This window comes from Eretmochelys imbricata, chromosome 14, assembly GCF_965152235.1.
Source record: "Eretmochelys imbricata isolate rEreImb1 chromosome 14, rEreImb1.hap1, whole genome shotgun sequence".
NCBI classification, from domain to species: Eukaryota; Metazoa; Chordata; order Testudines; family Cheloniidae; genus Eretmochelys; species Eretmochelys imbricata.
The window spans coordinates 46,149,873-46,164,101 of record NC_135585.1 but is presented as its reverse complement, the minus strand read 5'-3'; the positions used below and the strand labels follow the sequence as shown (position 1 = coordinate 46,164,101).

Genomic DNA, 14,229 nt, shown 5'->3' with positions numbered 1-14,229 from the left:
AAGGTGGTGCCCATGGGGCCCGCCAGCATGGAGAGTCCCAGCTGCGCCCCCTGGGGCAGGGCTGCACCCCCAGTGTGTGTGGGGCGAGCACCAACCTGCTCTTAGTGAGAAACCAACCACACATGACCCCAAAGCAAGAGAGATTCCCTGGGGCCTGCCTCTCCCTCACCCCTCTGGCTCCTGCCCCTCCCTTACCCTTTTCTCACCCCTGTGCCCACCTGGACCCTGCGTCTATTCTGACCCCTCCTCCTCGCCCCTCCCCTTCTTCCCACCCACTTTCTGCTTCCCCAGGCCGCTCTGTCCCCTACTTGGCCTCCCTGCCATGTGCCCCTGCCTTCCGCCCACCTCTGCCCCACCGGAAACCCCCCTCCCTTCCCCCCCTGCCCTCCTGGCACCTTTCCCTCTCCCCCAAACATCCTCTACACCCTGGAGCCTACCCATCACTTCACATCCCCGCTATGTCCTGGCATCCACCTCTCCCCTTTCCCTCCTCTGCTGCCATGTCTCCCACCCTTTCCCTCACTCCCATCTGCTTCCCTGGTGCCTGCCACTGCCCTCACCCCCTCTGTCCCCTGATGGCCGTCCCACCCCTCACCCTCTTCTGCTGTCCTGGCTTCTGCCCTTTTTACTCCCCTCAGCCCTCCTGGCTCCTGCCTCTCTCCCCACCCTCTCTGACCCCTGGCATGCACCCCTTCCCTCACCCCCCTGTGCCCACCCCTCCTCTCGCCCCACTCTGACCCCCTGGCACCTGCCTCTCCCCAATGCTGTCTCCTAACACCTCCCTCTACCCACCTGCCCCTGCCTCTCTCCTTGCCTCTCTCTGCCCCCTGGTGCTTGTCCCTCCCCTCCTCTGCCCTCCCTGTGTCTGCCCTTCTGCTCAACACCCTCAATCCCCCTGGCACCTACCCTTTCCCTTACCCCCCGCCGACCCCTTCCCTCCTTCCCCCTGCCCCCCCAAAAACCTGACCTTCCCCTTGTCCCCTTCCTCCCTGGTGCCTACTCCCTTACCTCCCTCTGTCCCACTGACCTCACTCTCCTCTCGCCCCTCTGCCACCATCATCCATGCCACCTTCTCTTTATTTCTACCTCTGCCCCTCCCCTCGCCCTCTGGCTCCATGACACCTGCACCCCTCACCACCCCTCTAGTCCCCTGGTGCCAGCTCCTCCTCTGCCCCAAGTCCCAGCTCTACCCTTGCCCCATCTGCCTCCCTGGTGCCTGCCATTTCCTTTGCCCCCTCTGCCCTCCTGGTGCAAGTCCCTTCCCTCGCCCCCCTTTGAACCCCTGGTCTCTGCCCTGCCTCTCACCTCAGCACTGGCCCTGCCCCTCCCCTCACCCTCTCCTAATCTCTGGATCCCACCCCTCCCTTCATCCTCCCTCTGCCCCCCTGGTGCCCACATCTCCCTTCACAATCCTCTGCCCCCCTAGGTCCTGCCCTTCTCCACACCCCTCTCTCTGCCCCCCTTCTGCTCACCTGCTCCCTCACCCCCATTCTGCCCCCCGGCACCAGTGCCTGCCCATTCGCTACCCCCCATGGTTCCACCTCCCCACTGCTCATCATCTCACCCCCTGGCAGCTCACCCTCCCCTTGATTTCCCCTGCCCCATTGGAGCTCCCCCATTCCCTCACACCCCTCTGCCCCCTGGTGCCTGCCCCTTCTCTTGGCCCCCGCAGCCCCCTGGGGTCCATCCCCTTCTTCTCCCATGGAGCCCACCCCTCCCCCTGACCCGCTGTAGACCCCGGGATCCTGCCCTTCACCCCCCTCTCTTCTTATGGTGCCTGTCCCTTCCCTTGTCCCCTCATTGCCTTTGTGCCTGCCCCACCCCTCTACCCCTCCCCCCTCTGCTCCTGTCACCTGCCCCTCCCCTCTATCCCTCCCCCCTCTACTCCTGTCACCTGCCCCTCCCCTTTCCTCTCCCAGCATCAGCCTCTCCCCTCCCCCCTCCCCCACTGACACCTTCCCACCCCTCCCCCGCTCCTCCTGCCCTTTCCCCCCATTGTCTCCTCACAGGCAGAGGGGCCCTGACTCCCCTCAGGCAACAACCCCCCCCCCGACAGTGATTAACGGGGACGCAGGTTAATTTCCCTTCGATCCCAGTGACCAGCCACTGCCCCCGGCCCTGACTCTGTGACTCTCTCCCCAGTGGACGTGACTCTGGATCCAGACACGGCAAATCCCCACCTCGTCCTGTCTGAGGATCGGAAACGTGTGAGCGACGGAGACACACCCCAGGATCTACCCAACAGGCCTCAGAGATTTGATCCTTGTGCCCTTGTCCTGGGCGCTGAGGGGTTCGCGGGCGGGAGGCGTTACTGGGAGGTGGGGGTGGGAGACAAGACGAGATGGATTCTGGGGGTTTGTAGGGAATCTGTGAGCAGGGAGGAGTGGGTCACACATACACCTGAGGATGGATACTGGGCCGTGCGGCTGTGGTATGGGGGATACGAGGCCCTCACCGACCCCCTGACCCCCATGCCCGTGAGCGTCCGGCCCGGCCGGGTGGGGATTTTCCTGGACTATGAGGCGGGCGAGGTCTCGTTTTACAATGTGACTGACAGGTCCCATCTCTTCACTTTTACTGACGTCTCCGGGACGCTCCGCCCTTATTTCTGTCCTGGTTACAGTGCTGGGGGTGAAAACGCGGCTCCCCTGATCATCTGCCCGGTCCCGGCTCCGGCCGGGGGGAATCTCGGTCCCTGACCCCGCGGCTCAGACTGGCCCCCCCCAGCACTGCTGCTCCTCTGTGGTGGGGGCCGGTTACTGCAGCTACTGGAGTTTTTGTGCTGCCCAGACGCTGCCAGTTTCCCTTTTCCACTGGAGGGTCCAGACGAAAACCAGACACCTGGCAACCCCCAGCCCTCACCTTGCCCCGTCCCCTGCCCCGGGGTAGCAGATGGTGGGCGATGGGGTCATTCACTCCTGCCAGAATTTTCTACCCCTGTGAAATCTCAATGTAAAATAGGAAAGAAAAAAGATTAATCTAATTTAGAAAATATTATTGTAACAAGGTGAAAATACAAGAATATTTCAATTTACATTTCAACAGTATTTCAAAATCAAGCATCTAAACATATTTTTAGAAATGGAATTATTTACATTTATTTTTTGATTCTTCCTTCAAATCTGTATTGAAGTTTAACTTCTCTAACTAATGTCATTTGTATTTCAACAGTGGAATTTCAAGAAATCCAAAATATTTATCTTCACAAAATAAACTATTAAGCTGTCAGACGGGGTTGTTCAGTTATAATGTACGTGTGTCATAAACATCACAACTACACACATGTGCAGCTGTTCTCTCTCTCCCCCCCCGCCCTCTTTATTGCCTTGACTGATTCTCTCTGGGAGGCAGGGCACATACACCCACCTCCTGCACTATCCTTTGAAAATTAATAGCTTAAAAATGATAGAATTAATGAAGCAATATATTTAAATTAACCCATACAAGATTATATAATATTCTTTGAAGTTCTGTCAGCATTAATTCACTTTCTAGCTGCACATAATCGGTAATCAAGATATGACCCTTCCTTTCTTTTTCTCACAAAACGCGGTCCCCAACCTCAAATGTTGTATTCTTAGATAGCAGGGGTCGGCAACCGTTCAGAAGTGGTGTGCCGAGTCTTCATTTAGTTACTCTAATGTAAGGTTTTGTGTGCCAGTCATACATTTTAACATTTTTAGGAGGTCTCTTTCTATAAGTAAATAATATATAACTAAACTATTGTTGTATGTAAAGTAAATAAGTTTTTTTAAATGTTTAAGAAGCTTCATTTAAAATTAAATTAAAATACAGAGCCCCCCCCAGACCGGTGGCCAGGACCTGAGCAGTCTGAGTGCCACTGAAAATCAGCTCGCATGCCGCCTTTGGCACACGTTCCATAGGTTGCCTACCCCTGCTATATACAAAAATGTCTTCTACAATCTCATTTTTTTGGGTTTATTTTTCTTTAGAAATATTATTTGCAGGCAATGTACTTTGAGTGTGCACTGTTGATTTCAAAGTACTGCCAGGCTTTCCACGTTCTTGGTTATAAGGACACAACAAATGTAGTTTGAGAAAGAAATAGAGAAGGGGTTGTATTCCTTTACTGAATCATCACAAATTAACTTAATATGCTGGCACTTAATGACACATAACATGAAATTTGGTGAAGTTTTATTGGGAGACCTTTCTTCTCGGCCATAAATCAGTCGAAAGGGTGCTATTTTTGTTGTCATGTGAGGTTTAGAGTACAAAGAAAAGAAAGTTGCTCCAGGAAATTCATCACAATTCCACTGGGTTCTGTCCACCACCTTCTGGAATGCTCTGTACAAATAGTGACCGATTGGTCCAATTCCTTGATGTTAGCGATTGAACCTAATTTCTGGAAGAGCTGGCTGAGCAGAGTGTGAGGGGAGGCACATCACATGGCATTGCTAGGACCACTTTTTGTTTTAAACGTGACGCGTTATGAACATTTTCAATGTCATCATTCAGTTTTGAAGATTTATTCACAATACGCCATCCATGGCAGAGGGCCCTAAACTTACGCTGATTATTTGAAAATAAATACTCTCACGTTATCTTGTGATGGATTCATTTGTGGTTTTATCAAGTCTGCTGCTGTCTAGGTGGCATGGTCTGCTGAAGCTCTGTGTCACCCCGCCGTGAGTGTGTAATTGACCATCTAGTGAAAATATCACCAAATGTAAACTGTTACCTTGTTATTCAATTCAGAACCTAGATCTGCCAGTATCTGCTCTGGACAGCCATGTTAATATATCATTTCACATGTCTTCTTCTCCACCTCATGTGCTTTCATAGTTCTAAGTGGAAATTCTTCTACCTATTTTGAAAAATCATCTGTAGCTCTCAGTACATACTGGTATCGCTTCTGAGACACTGGATAGAGCCCGATTAAATCTGCTCTCAGCAATTCCCAGGTTTTAACAACCTATGTGCAACAACACAGGCTAGAGTTCTCATTTGGATCTTTCCTATGACATTTTTATTATAATCCCATCTATAGTAAGAAAAGTAAACATTATAATGTGGTTTCTGTAATAGCTGATGTCTCCACACAGTCAGAATCTAACTTTTGGTGTTTTTCAGAAGTAAATAAATACAGGACAAATTTCTGCAACTGAGAACTTGCATAACTACACCTTGGAGGGTCGGCGAGTTATATGGGCCCATGGTGCTCGTGCTCCAGCAATATTCAGGGCCTGGGAGCCTGGGTCCACCAATGTTTGGGGCCAGGTCTCTGCCCCAGCCCCATCTGCTGCCCCCATGGGCCTCCCCTGGAGTGCCCCCGGCCCCGCCAACTGCTCCACGCATTGCTCCCTCACCGGCCACTGCTGGCTACAACACAGGGACCGGCGCGGGCGGCAGGCTGAGATGGCTGCTGCGCCTACGGAGGGGGGAGAGGAGGAGGTGCACATGTGATGGCAGCCCCCCGGCACCTAATGGGAGACGACTCCAACTCCGAGGAGGCTTCCTGGAGTCTGGACCTGAGCAGCTGGGGCATGGGTCTGTGTTGGACTCTTGCCCCTGCCCGCAGTCACCTCTCCTGCCCCAGGCTTGGCAAGGAGATGCCCCATCCCCCACACCCAGTGATGCTATGGTGACAGGAAGCAGCAGGGGAGGAGGTGCACACGTGACAGCAGCCCCCCCACCACCTTCTGTCACCCACCACAAGGGAGGCGAGGGGGCTTCCTGGACCTGAGCAGCTGGGGGTTGGGTGAGTGTCGTGACACCCTGCCCTCCCCCGCCCTCCGCAGTCACCACTCCTGCCCCAGGCTGGGCAAGGGGCAGCCCCATCCCCCACTGGATAACGACGAAAAGTGTTTGCTGCCTCCTGAAGAACATCGCAAAAGAAGGGGCGACATTTTGTTTTAATTTTATGTAAGCAGAGTCAGGATGGGCTCCACCCTGACATCTGGTGGTGAGGTGTGGCAAGTTGTGGAAAAGAACTTCAGGGGCTGATCTCATTTGCATAGGCACACCCACCCCGCCTAGAATGAGGCCATAACTGCCCAAATGGTCACTTTGGCTGTTGTGGGATCCCCAGTGTCTCTGTTATTGGGGTGGGAAGAATAAATTGTTATTACCCTGATTATGGGAACTGTGCTTGGAACTGTACTTGGCCTTTTGTTATGATGGAGGGACTCACCATCAACTGAGTAGCACTCGCTAGGCAAGGGACATGGGTTCCAAAATTCTGTGAATTGAGAGAGAGATTTGAGGCAGGTATTAGTACCTGGTGGTGTGGGTCCCTTTGTGAGGGCCTGAAGCACTAATTGCACCTCTGTCTCTCTCCACTGTGGAATGTCAGAACTAATTTTGGTTTTATTAAGAGTCTTGCTACAGGTACTGTGCTGCATTCACTTTGGCCTTATGGTGCACCAGCACTAAGGCTCCCACTACTATGAGCTGAAATCATTGAGCACTGTGTCAAGTAGTGGGGAGCCAGAAGATCTAGAGTGCAGTGGTGCTGTTTGTGGATAGGCTGGTGGAGTGTTCATGAGACGGCGAGCTGTGCGGAGCGGAGCCGGTCGTGAGACAGCGGGTTGTTTGTGAGACGGCAAGCTGAGCAGAGCCAGTCGTGGTAGAGTGGAGCTGTTCGTGAGACAGCGGTGTGTTCGTGAGATGGCGAGCTGTGCAGAGCGGAGCCGGTCGTGGTGGAGCAGAGCTGTTCGTGAGACAGCAGAGCAGAGCCCTGTGGGGCAGTCAGCTTCAGGACACGTAAGGTGCCCCTTACCTCTTTCCCCCACACACAGGCACATTTTAGCCAGACTGGGGAGTAACACTCTGCAGATGAACTTTTGAACTCTGGGGCTGGACTTTTTGGACTTTGGGTGATTTGTGGATTGCTGGACTCAAGAGATGTTTGGGTTCTGGGACTCAAGAACCCAAGGGAAAGAATGTGGCCCAATTTTCTGGGGTGGGTCTTTGCTCATGGTTTGGTTAATGAACACTAGTTGTGGTGTTTCCCCAATTTAATGCTGATGTTGTTTACCTCATCTTATTAAAGATTCTCTACTCCACCAAGACTCTGTGCTTGGGAGAGGGGAAGTATTGCCTCTTTGAGGCACCCAGGGGGTGTGTAAGATTTTCCCAGGTCCCTGGGTGGGGGCTCGAGCCAGTTTTGCATTTGCTTTGATGAGAGGGAACCCCTGTGTACCGAACCCGGCCCTTGCTGCTATCAACTTGGCCTGGCAGAAGGGTTACATTTAGAAATAGCCTTTTGAGGGCTATTGATCCAAGAGTGCTGGGTTGTTTCTGTATTCAAAAGAGTATGAATAAAGTTGATATTCTTCGTTAAATACATTTTCCTTATGATGGTGATATTGTGGAATAGAGGGAAACTGTTAAACGCTTCCTGTTTCCAGTCCACTTTTACATTATTTTAAAAAAATATAAATCGGCTTACAAGGCAGGTGTGAACGTCCCACTCGGTTCCTCTCTGCATCTTTAGGAGCCTAAATAACTTTGCAGATGTGGCACAGAGACTAAGGGACAGATTTCAGAAGGTCTGTAGACACCTAAAGATGTAGCTTGGCTTCTAGTGGGATTTTCAAAAGCACTTAGGTGCCTAACTCCCATTGGAAGCGAGGTGCTCAGGCACCTTTGAAAATTCCCCTGAACGACTCGGCCAGCTCACCACAGGCTGCTTCCCCCGCACAGGGTCCCACATGGGCACTTGCAATGTTTGGCCTCAGCTTTTTTTTATTATTGTGTCAAATTCAGAAAATTGCAGCGGGATTTCAGAATGTTCTAGGGGAGGAGACCTAAGTCCCCTCATTTTAAAGCCTCCCCCACAGCCTCCCGGAGAAGCCCAGTGGGGTCGGCTCCAGGCCTGGCTTGGGGGAATTCCCAGGTCCCGTCAGGACCAATAACTGCATGGTCTGACTCCCAAAGACAAGCCGAGCCCAGGATCCCAGTGAGTGCGATGGGGCCAGTGAGCAACAGGGAATGTCCCGGCATTTACTGCCCAAGGGACTCATTGCCCATGGCGAGGAGTGAAACAGCCACAGGGGCCAAGAGTGAGAACGCCAGGCCCTGCTGTACAGGCTGCTTTGTGCTGCCAACTTAGCTGTGTCAGGGAAACTGGTCCCAGAGCAATGGAGGGAGGGGTGGGGATGGGGAGTGGGGAGAGCTGGGGAAGGGGAGGGAGAGCCCAGCCCCAGGGTTGTGTGTGCAAGGGATCCAGGATGGGCGAATGGGACCTGGGAGCCCAGGAAGCTCTTCAACCCTCTCCACACCTCAGCCTCTTACCTAGCTTATACCCCACCCTATATTCTTTTATCTTTGCACCTGCCTCCATGCCTGGATGCCCACCCTGACCTATTGCCCTGGGCCTGCAGACTTCTCCTTGCATACACCCATTAGTGAGCCCCTGAGACCAGCCCTGCTTGGGAGCACCCAGGGCAGGGACCATACAACAGGCCCAGGGTACTGAGGGAGCTACAGAAATAATATGGAATAATAGTAACACCAGTAATTCTCCAGGCAGAGTAAAGGCATAAATAAAAGTCAAGAGACCAAGACCAGGTGGGGCAGGGGCCGGGGGAGGACAGAAGGGCTGAAAACAGAGCTGGGGAAATAATGTGCAGAATGTGACGTGTCCAGTGAGCTCAGTTTCTGTTCCTGTTTGTCAGCTGCCCACACACTGATCACAATTTTCTCACATTTATTTGTTCAAATACATTTGTCATATACATTGATTTCTGTGGGGTTAGTTATGATTGCACACACAGGTCACATGGGATTGTTTCTGTTTCTTGATTGGCTGAATTTAACTCTTAGAAACAGGTTTTTGGTGCAAATATTTGTGATTAATGCTTTGGTGGGGTTCCTTGCTTGCTGAAAGTTCTACACATACTTAAGGACCTTGTTGGGTCAGGGCCTAAATGTTCAGAGATTGCTTCCCAGGAATATTTTATAACATTTAGTAGAAATCCTTTGTTTGCATGGACATTCCTGCTGGCAAGCGCCGTCGATGGAATATGCATGGGATGAATGCAGAAGGGGCAGGAGCTAAAGGGAATTCACGGGGACTCAGGCACCTAACTCACGCAGGCACTTTTGAAAGTCCCACCAGGCTCCAGTCTGCATCTTTAGGAGCCTAAATAGCTTTGCAAATCTGGCACAGAGACTAAGGGGCAAAGTTTGGAATGTCTGTAGTCACCTAAAGATGTAGTTAGGAATCTAGTGGGATTTTCAAAAGCACCTACGTGCCTAAATCCCATTGGAAGCTAAGTGCCCAGGCAACTTTGAAAATTCCACTAGGCGCCTATCTGCCTCATAGACATCAAAACACCTTGGAAACTCTGGGCCTAGGTGACTTGCCTAAGGCCACACAGGGAGTCTGTAGCGGAGCAGGGAATTATGCACCTTACCCTGGAACTCCCTACAGAGCCACACCTGAAGCGTCTCAGATCCCCTGAGCTTGGTCAGCACAGGCAGGGGGGTGTTTAATGACTGTTCCCTGTCAGTGTGTTCTGGGGCACACAGGCTCAGCGTCGCTGGTGCCCTGACTCAGGGTCCGTCTGTCAGGCAATAGTTCAATGATGTGCAATAAAAAAGGAGACTCTGACTTCAGAGGCTCCCCTCTGCATTAGAGTGGAAAATACAGGAGCAGGTATAAATACATGAAAAGATGGGAGTTGCCTTCCAAGTGTGAGGTCAGTCTAATGAGACAATTCAACTAACAGTAGGATACAAAGGGAAGAAACATCACTTTTGCAGTGTTAGTGAGAGTGGCCCATTTCAAACAGTTGACAAGAAAGTGTGAGTAACAGTAGGGGGAAATTAGTATGAGGAAAATTAGGTTTCGGTTTTGTAATGACCCAACCAGCCCTAATTCAGTCTTTATTCAGGACTAATGTGATGGTGTCCAGTTTGCAAATTAATTCCAGTTCTACAGTTTCACATTAGAGTATGTTTTGGCTGTAGAAAATGGATTGTGTGATTTGGTCTGGATGAAAGCTGGAGGCATGTAGGTAAGTCTAGCAGTCAGTAGGGTGGTGTTTATGTGACCATCGGTTATTAACACTGTTGTGTCGAGGAAGTGGACCTCTTGTGTGGACTGGTCCAGGCTGAGGTTGAGGGTGGGGTGGAAATTGTTGAAATCCTGGTGGAATTCCTCAAGGACCTCCTTCCCACGGGTCCAGATGATGAAGATGTCATCAGAAAGCTGAGGAAGCGTTGTTCTAAGTCAGCCATAAAAATGTGGGCATACTGTGGGGCCATGCAGGTACCCATAGCAATCCCGCTGACTTGAAGGTATAAATTGTCCCCAAATCTGAAATAGTTGTGGGTGAGGACAAAGTTACAAAGTTCAGCCATCAGGTTTGCTGTGATAGTATCGGGAATGCTATTCCTGACGGCTTGTAGTCCATCTATGTGTGGAATGTTGGTGTAGAGGGCTTCTACATCCATCGTGGCCAGGATAGTGTTTTCAGGAAGATCACCAAAGGATTGTAGTTTCCTCAGGAAGTCAGTGGTGTCTCGAAGATAGCTGGGAGTGTTGGTAGTGTAGGGCCTGAGGAGAGAGTCTACATAGCGAGACAATCCTGCTGCCAGGGTGCCAATGCCTGAGATGATGGGGCGTCCAGGATTTCCAGGATTATGGATTTTGGGTAGCAGATAGAATCCCCCTGGTCAGGGCTCTAGGGGTGTGTCAGTGTAGATTTGTTCCTGTGCTTCTTTAGGGAGTTTCTTGAGCAGATGGTGTAGTTTCTTTTGGTAATCCTCAGTGGGGTCAGAGGGTAATGGCCTGTAGAATGTGGTGTCAGAGAGTTGTCTAGCAGCCTCTCGTTCATATTCTGACCTATTCATGATGATGACAGCACCTTCTTTGTCAGCCTTTTTGATTATAATGTCAGAGTTGTTCCTGAGACTGTTGATGGCGTTGTGTTCGGTACGGCTGAGGTTATGGGGCAAGTGATGCTGCTTTTCCACAATTTCAACCCATGCACGTTGGCAGAAGCACTCTATGTAGAAGTCCAGTCTGCTGTTTTGACCTTCAGGAGGAGTCCACGCAGAATCCTTCTTTTCGTAGTGTTGGTAGGAAGCTTTCTGTGGGTTAGTGTGTGGTTAGAATTCCCTTGGAATGGTGGGTAGAGCTAGACATTAACTAGGGTGTCTTGAAAACTTTTCCCCTTAATTTTGAAATGCTATTTTTCTCCCTTGTTCTCACTGGACTGAGCCTATTTTCTTGGAAAAAAAATAATGTGGCCAGATGAAACAATAGCCGATAAAATCACATTGTTAGTTTCCCTCTGCTCCTTCCTCTTCAGTTACCTGGGGTGTGCCACATTCACCTGAAAGCTGCAGCCTGCGTCTTATCTGGCACCTGGCTTGGGCTGGGGTGAGCACTTCAGCCTCGGGAGCAGGAGAACTCGCAGGGTCTCTGCAGAGTCACTCGGAGCAGCCCCAGGGCTGTTGTTACTTTCTGACATTTTCATTTTCAGCGGCAGGATGGCGGAAGCCCAGAGGAGATTTAACGGACAAGACAGAACTCTGTGAGCTCAGCTCAGTGTCTCCCCGTAACAATAACCCAGGGGGTCGCTAGGCCCCTAACAACGCACAGTGCACTCAGGGCCGGTGCAACCCTTAGGTGAACTAGGCGATGGCCCAGGGCGCCAAGATTTGGGGGCGCCAAAAAGCGGTGCCCCCCCCCCAATTTTATTTTTACTTTTTAACTTGTCTTCTCTCCGAGGAGCAGGGGCGCTGCCTGGCCAGTGAGCAGCGCCCAGAGCCGGGGTATGGACCAGCGGGGAGGGGCGGGGAGGGTCCAGCTTTCACTGCGGCGGGCGGGGCAGCACCGCGGGCAGTAGCAGATTTACCATGGTGCCAGCTAATGCGCCGGGCCCACACTCCGAAGGGTCCCTGGCGGCTGCTCTTCTCCGTGCCCCGCTCTCCCCTGCTGGGGCAGAAGCTTGGTGCTGCGGCTCCCGGGGCTCTGTCCTGCTTCAACAGGGCAGGCTGTGCCGGCCGACAAGCTCCCCCGTCCTCCGCCTCTTCCCCAGCGTGCTGGGTTCCCGCCTCCCCCCTCACTCCCTCTCCCTCCCTGCCACCCATCAGCTGTTGCCCGCGAGAAGGAGAGGGAGGAAGCGGAGAAGAGGCAGGAGCGGGGCCTTGGGGAAAGCGGTGGAATTGGGACATATCCCCTCCACCCCCCTGCCATGAGCCACTCTGCCTTGACTCCTCCACCCCCCAGGCCTCTGTCCTGACTTCTGCACGCCCTCACACACACCCAGCCCTCTGCCCTGACTCCTCCACCCCCCAGGCCTCTGCCCTGACTCCTTCACCTTCCCCACAACCTCATGATCCAGCCCCTGACCCCTGCACCCCCTCACACACCCCCATACCTCTGCCCTGACTCCTGCACCCCCCAGAACCCCAGCCCTGACTCCTACACCCCGACATATACCCAGCCCTCCACCTCATGCCCGGACTCCTGCACATCCCCACTACCACCCTGAGCACCAAATGGGAGCTCCTGAACCCTGCCCCCCACATACCCACCTGCACCCCTCTCACCGAACGGGAGCTGCCCCAGGGAAGTGCTCCACACCCCAACCTCCAGCCCCAGCCCTGAGCCCCCTCCCTCATTCTAGCTCCTGGCCAGACCCTGCACCCCAACCCCCAGTCTGCTCCTGCACCCTAACTCCCTCCCAGACCCTGCACCCCCACCGTCAGCTCGGTGCAGAGAGAGATGAAGAGAATGGGCTAGAACCAGGGAGAAGGTAGGTACCAGCTCTATGTGGGCAGGGGTGAGGGAGGGATCCTGTTTACCTCCTCCCCAGCCCTGCTGCGTTTGCAGTTTACTCCCGGCCCCTCCCTTGCTCCAAGGACCAACCCTAGCTCCCACCCCACTGTGCTTTTGCCTCCGGCCCCTGCCTTGCTCCAGTCAGCAGGGACTAATCCTGCCGCCATGACCCACTGTGCTCATCTTGCCCCTGGCCCCTACCTCGCTCCAGCTGGGGACCAATCCTTCCCCCCCACCATGCCCAGCTGTCAGGGTGGATAAAAATCAATGACTTTAAAAAAAAATTTAAAAATTGGATTTTTTTAATTTAAATCGGATTTTTGAGGGAAAAAACTATCTAAAGATAGTTTTAATTAAGATACATTATATCATGGAATAGGGATTATAAATTCTAATTCTATAGTATGAGACAATATATTAATGTAATGTTTAAGAAAAGTTTTGTAAATAAGTTCTAATAGTTCATGGATTAGGGACCCAATCTTATGGGGGTTCCAGGGGCTTCTGTATAGATTATTTAAGTTAATTTTTCTAGCTACCCAATGGGACTCAGTGCTCAGTCTAGAAAATACCATCAGAGATGCTTAGTTTTGCAGTTCTCAAACTGTGGATTTATGTCTCTAGAGGTAACATTCTTGTTAACAGCAAAAATGTTTTAAAATAAATAAATAATGTATAGCGGTGAGAAATAACAGACCTCAACTCTATTGTCCCTCTGCAAATTTGTGTACACAGGGTCAACCCCTTACCTCTCTTTAAAAGTGAAAAGTTTCAAAAAGTTCAATGAATAGAAGATTGTTGGGGGTGGAATAGATCTGGACAAGGAGAAGAAGTCTGGAGATAAATGTGAGAAGTGAGGGACATATGCTTTTTTATTAAAATATTATGTTTGCTGTTGAAGAAAAAAATACTTAACGTTGTTGTTTTAGTTAAATAAAACAATTTAAATGTCTGTCTGGTGGTGTTCTCCTCTTAATACAGCCTGGCAAGAAAATCCTCCAAATATTCATGATTAACCTCTTGAATTGGAGATAGTTCACCTTCCAATGACTTCATAAATATCTGCTTCAATTATCTTTGATAAATGAAGTAACCAAACAATCATTCGTTTTCTGATATAGCTGTAAAACTCATCTGAAAAGTTTTCAAAATAAATCACGGTTTACAAATGTATAGTGCGTGCCTTCTAAAAATGAAACCTACATCTCTTTCTGAGTTGTGAAGAATATGTATTAAGGTTATAACAACCAGCAAGAATGCACTTTTATGTAGAAACCCATGATTAAATCAAGTCTTCCTAACTTGTGATTTAAGTCATGATTTAAATCAAATCCACCCTACCCGCTGTGTTCTTGTCCCTGGCCTCTTCATTCCCCAGGGAGGCCCACAAATATGCTTGGCACCGGGCCCACAAAAAGTTAATCTGGCCCTGGGGGGAGCCAGGCCAGCCCCCTGTGGAGCAGGGAGCA

At 51.3% G+C, this 14,229-nt stretch overlaps 1 protein-coding gene across 2 annotated transcripts in view; it reads left to right on the top strand.

Moving 5' to 3' along the window:
* LOC144275259 (E3 ubiquitin-protein ligase TRIM39-like) overlaps positions 1-3,275 on the top strand; it is a 412,642-nt gene extending 409,367 nt beyond the window's left edge. The window contains exon 6 of one of the 2 annotated variants that reach the window (XM_077834449.1): positions 2,143-3,275. In XM_077834449.1, coding sequence (XP_077690575.1) covers positions 2,143-2,699 — 557 coding nt within the window. In that variant the 3' untranslated portion in view covers positions 2,700-3,275. The remainder of the gene's footprint in view (positions 1-2,142) is intronic. The other variant, XM_077834448.1, reaches the window with a different exon arrangement.
* Positions 3,276-14,229: the final 10,954 nt, after the last annotated feature.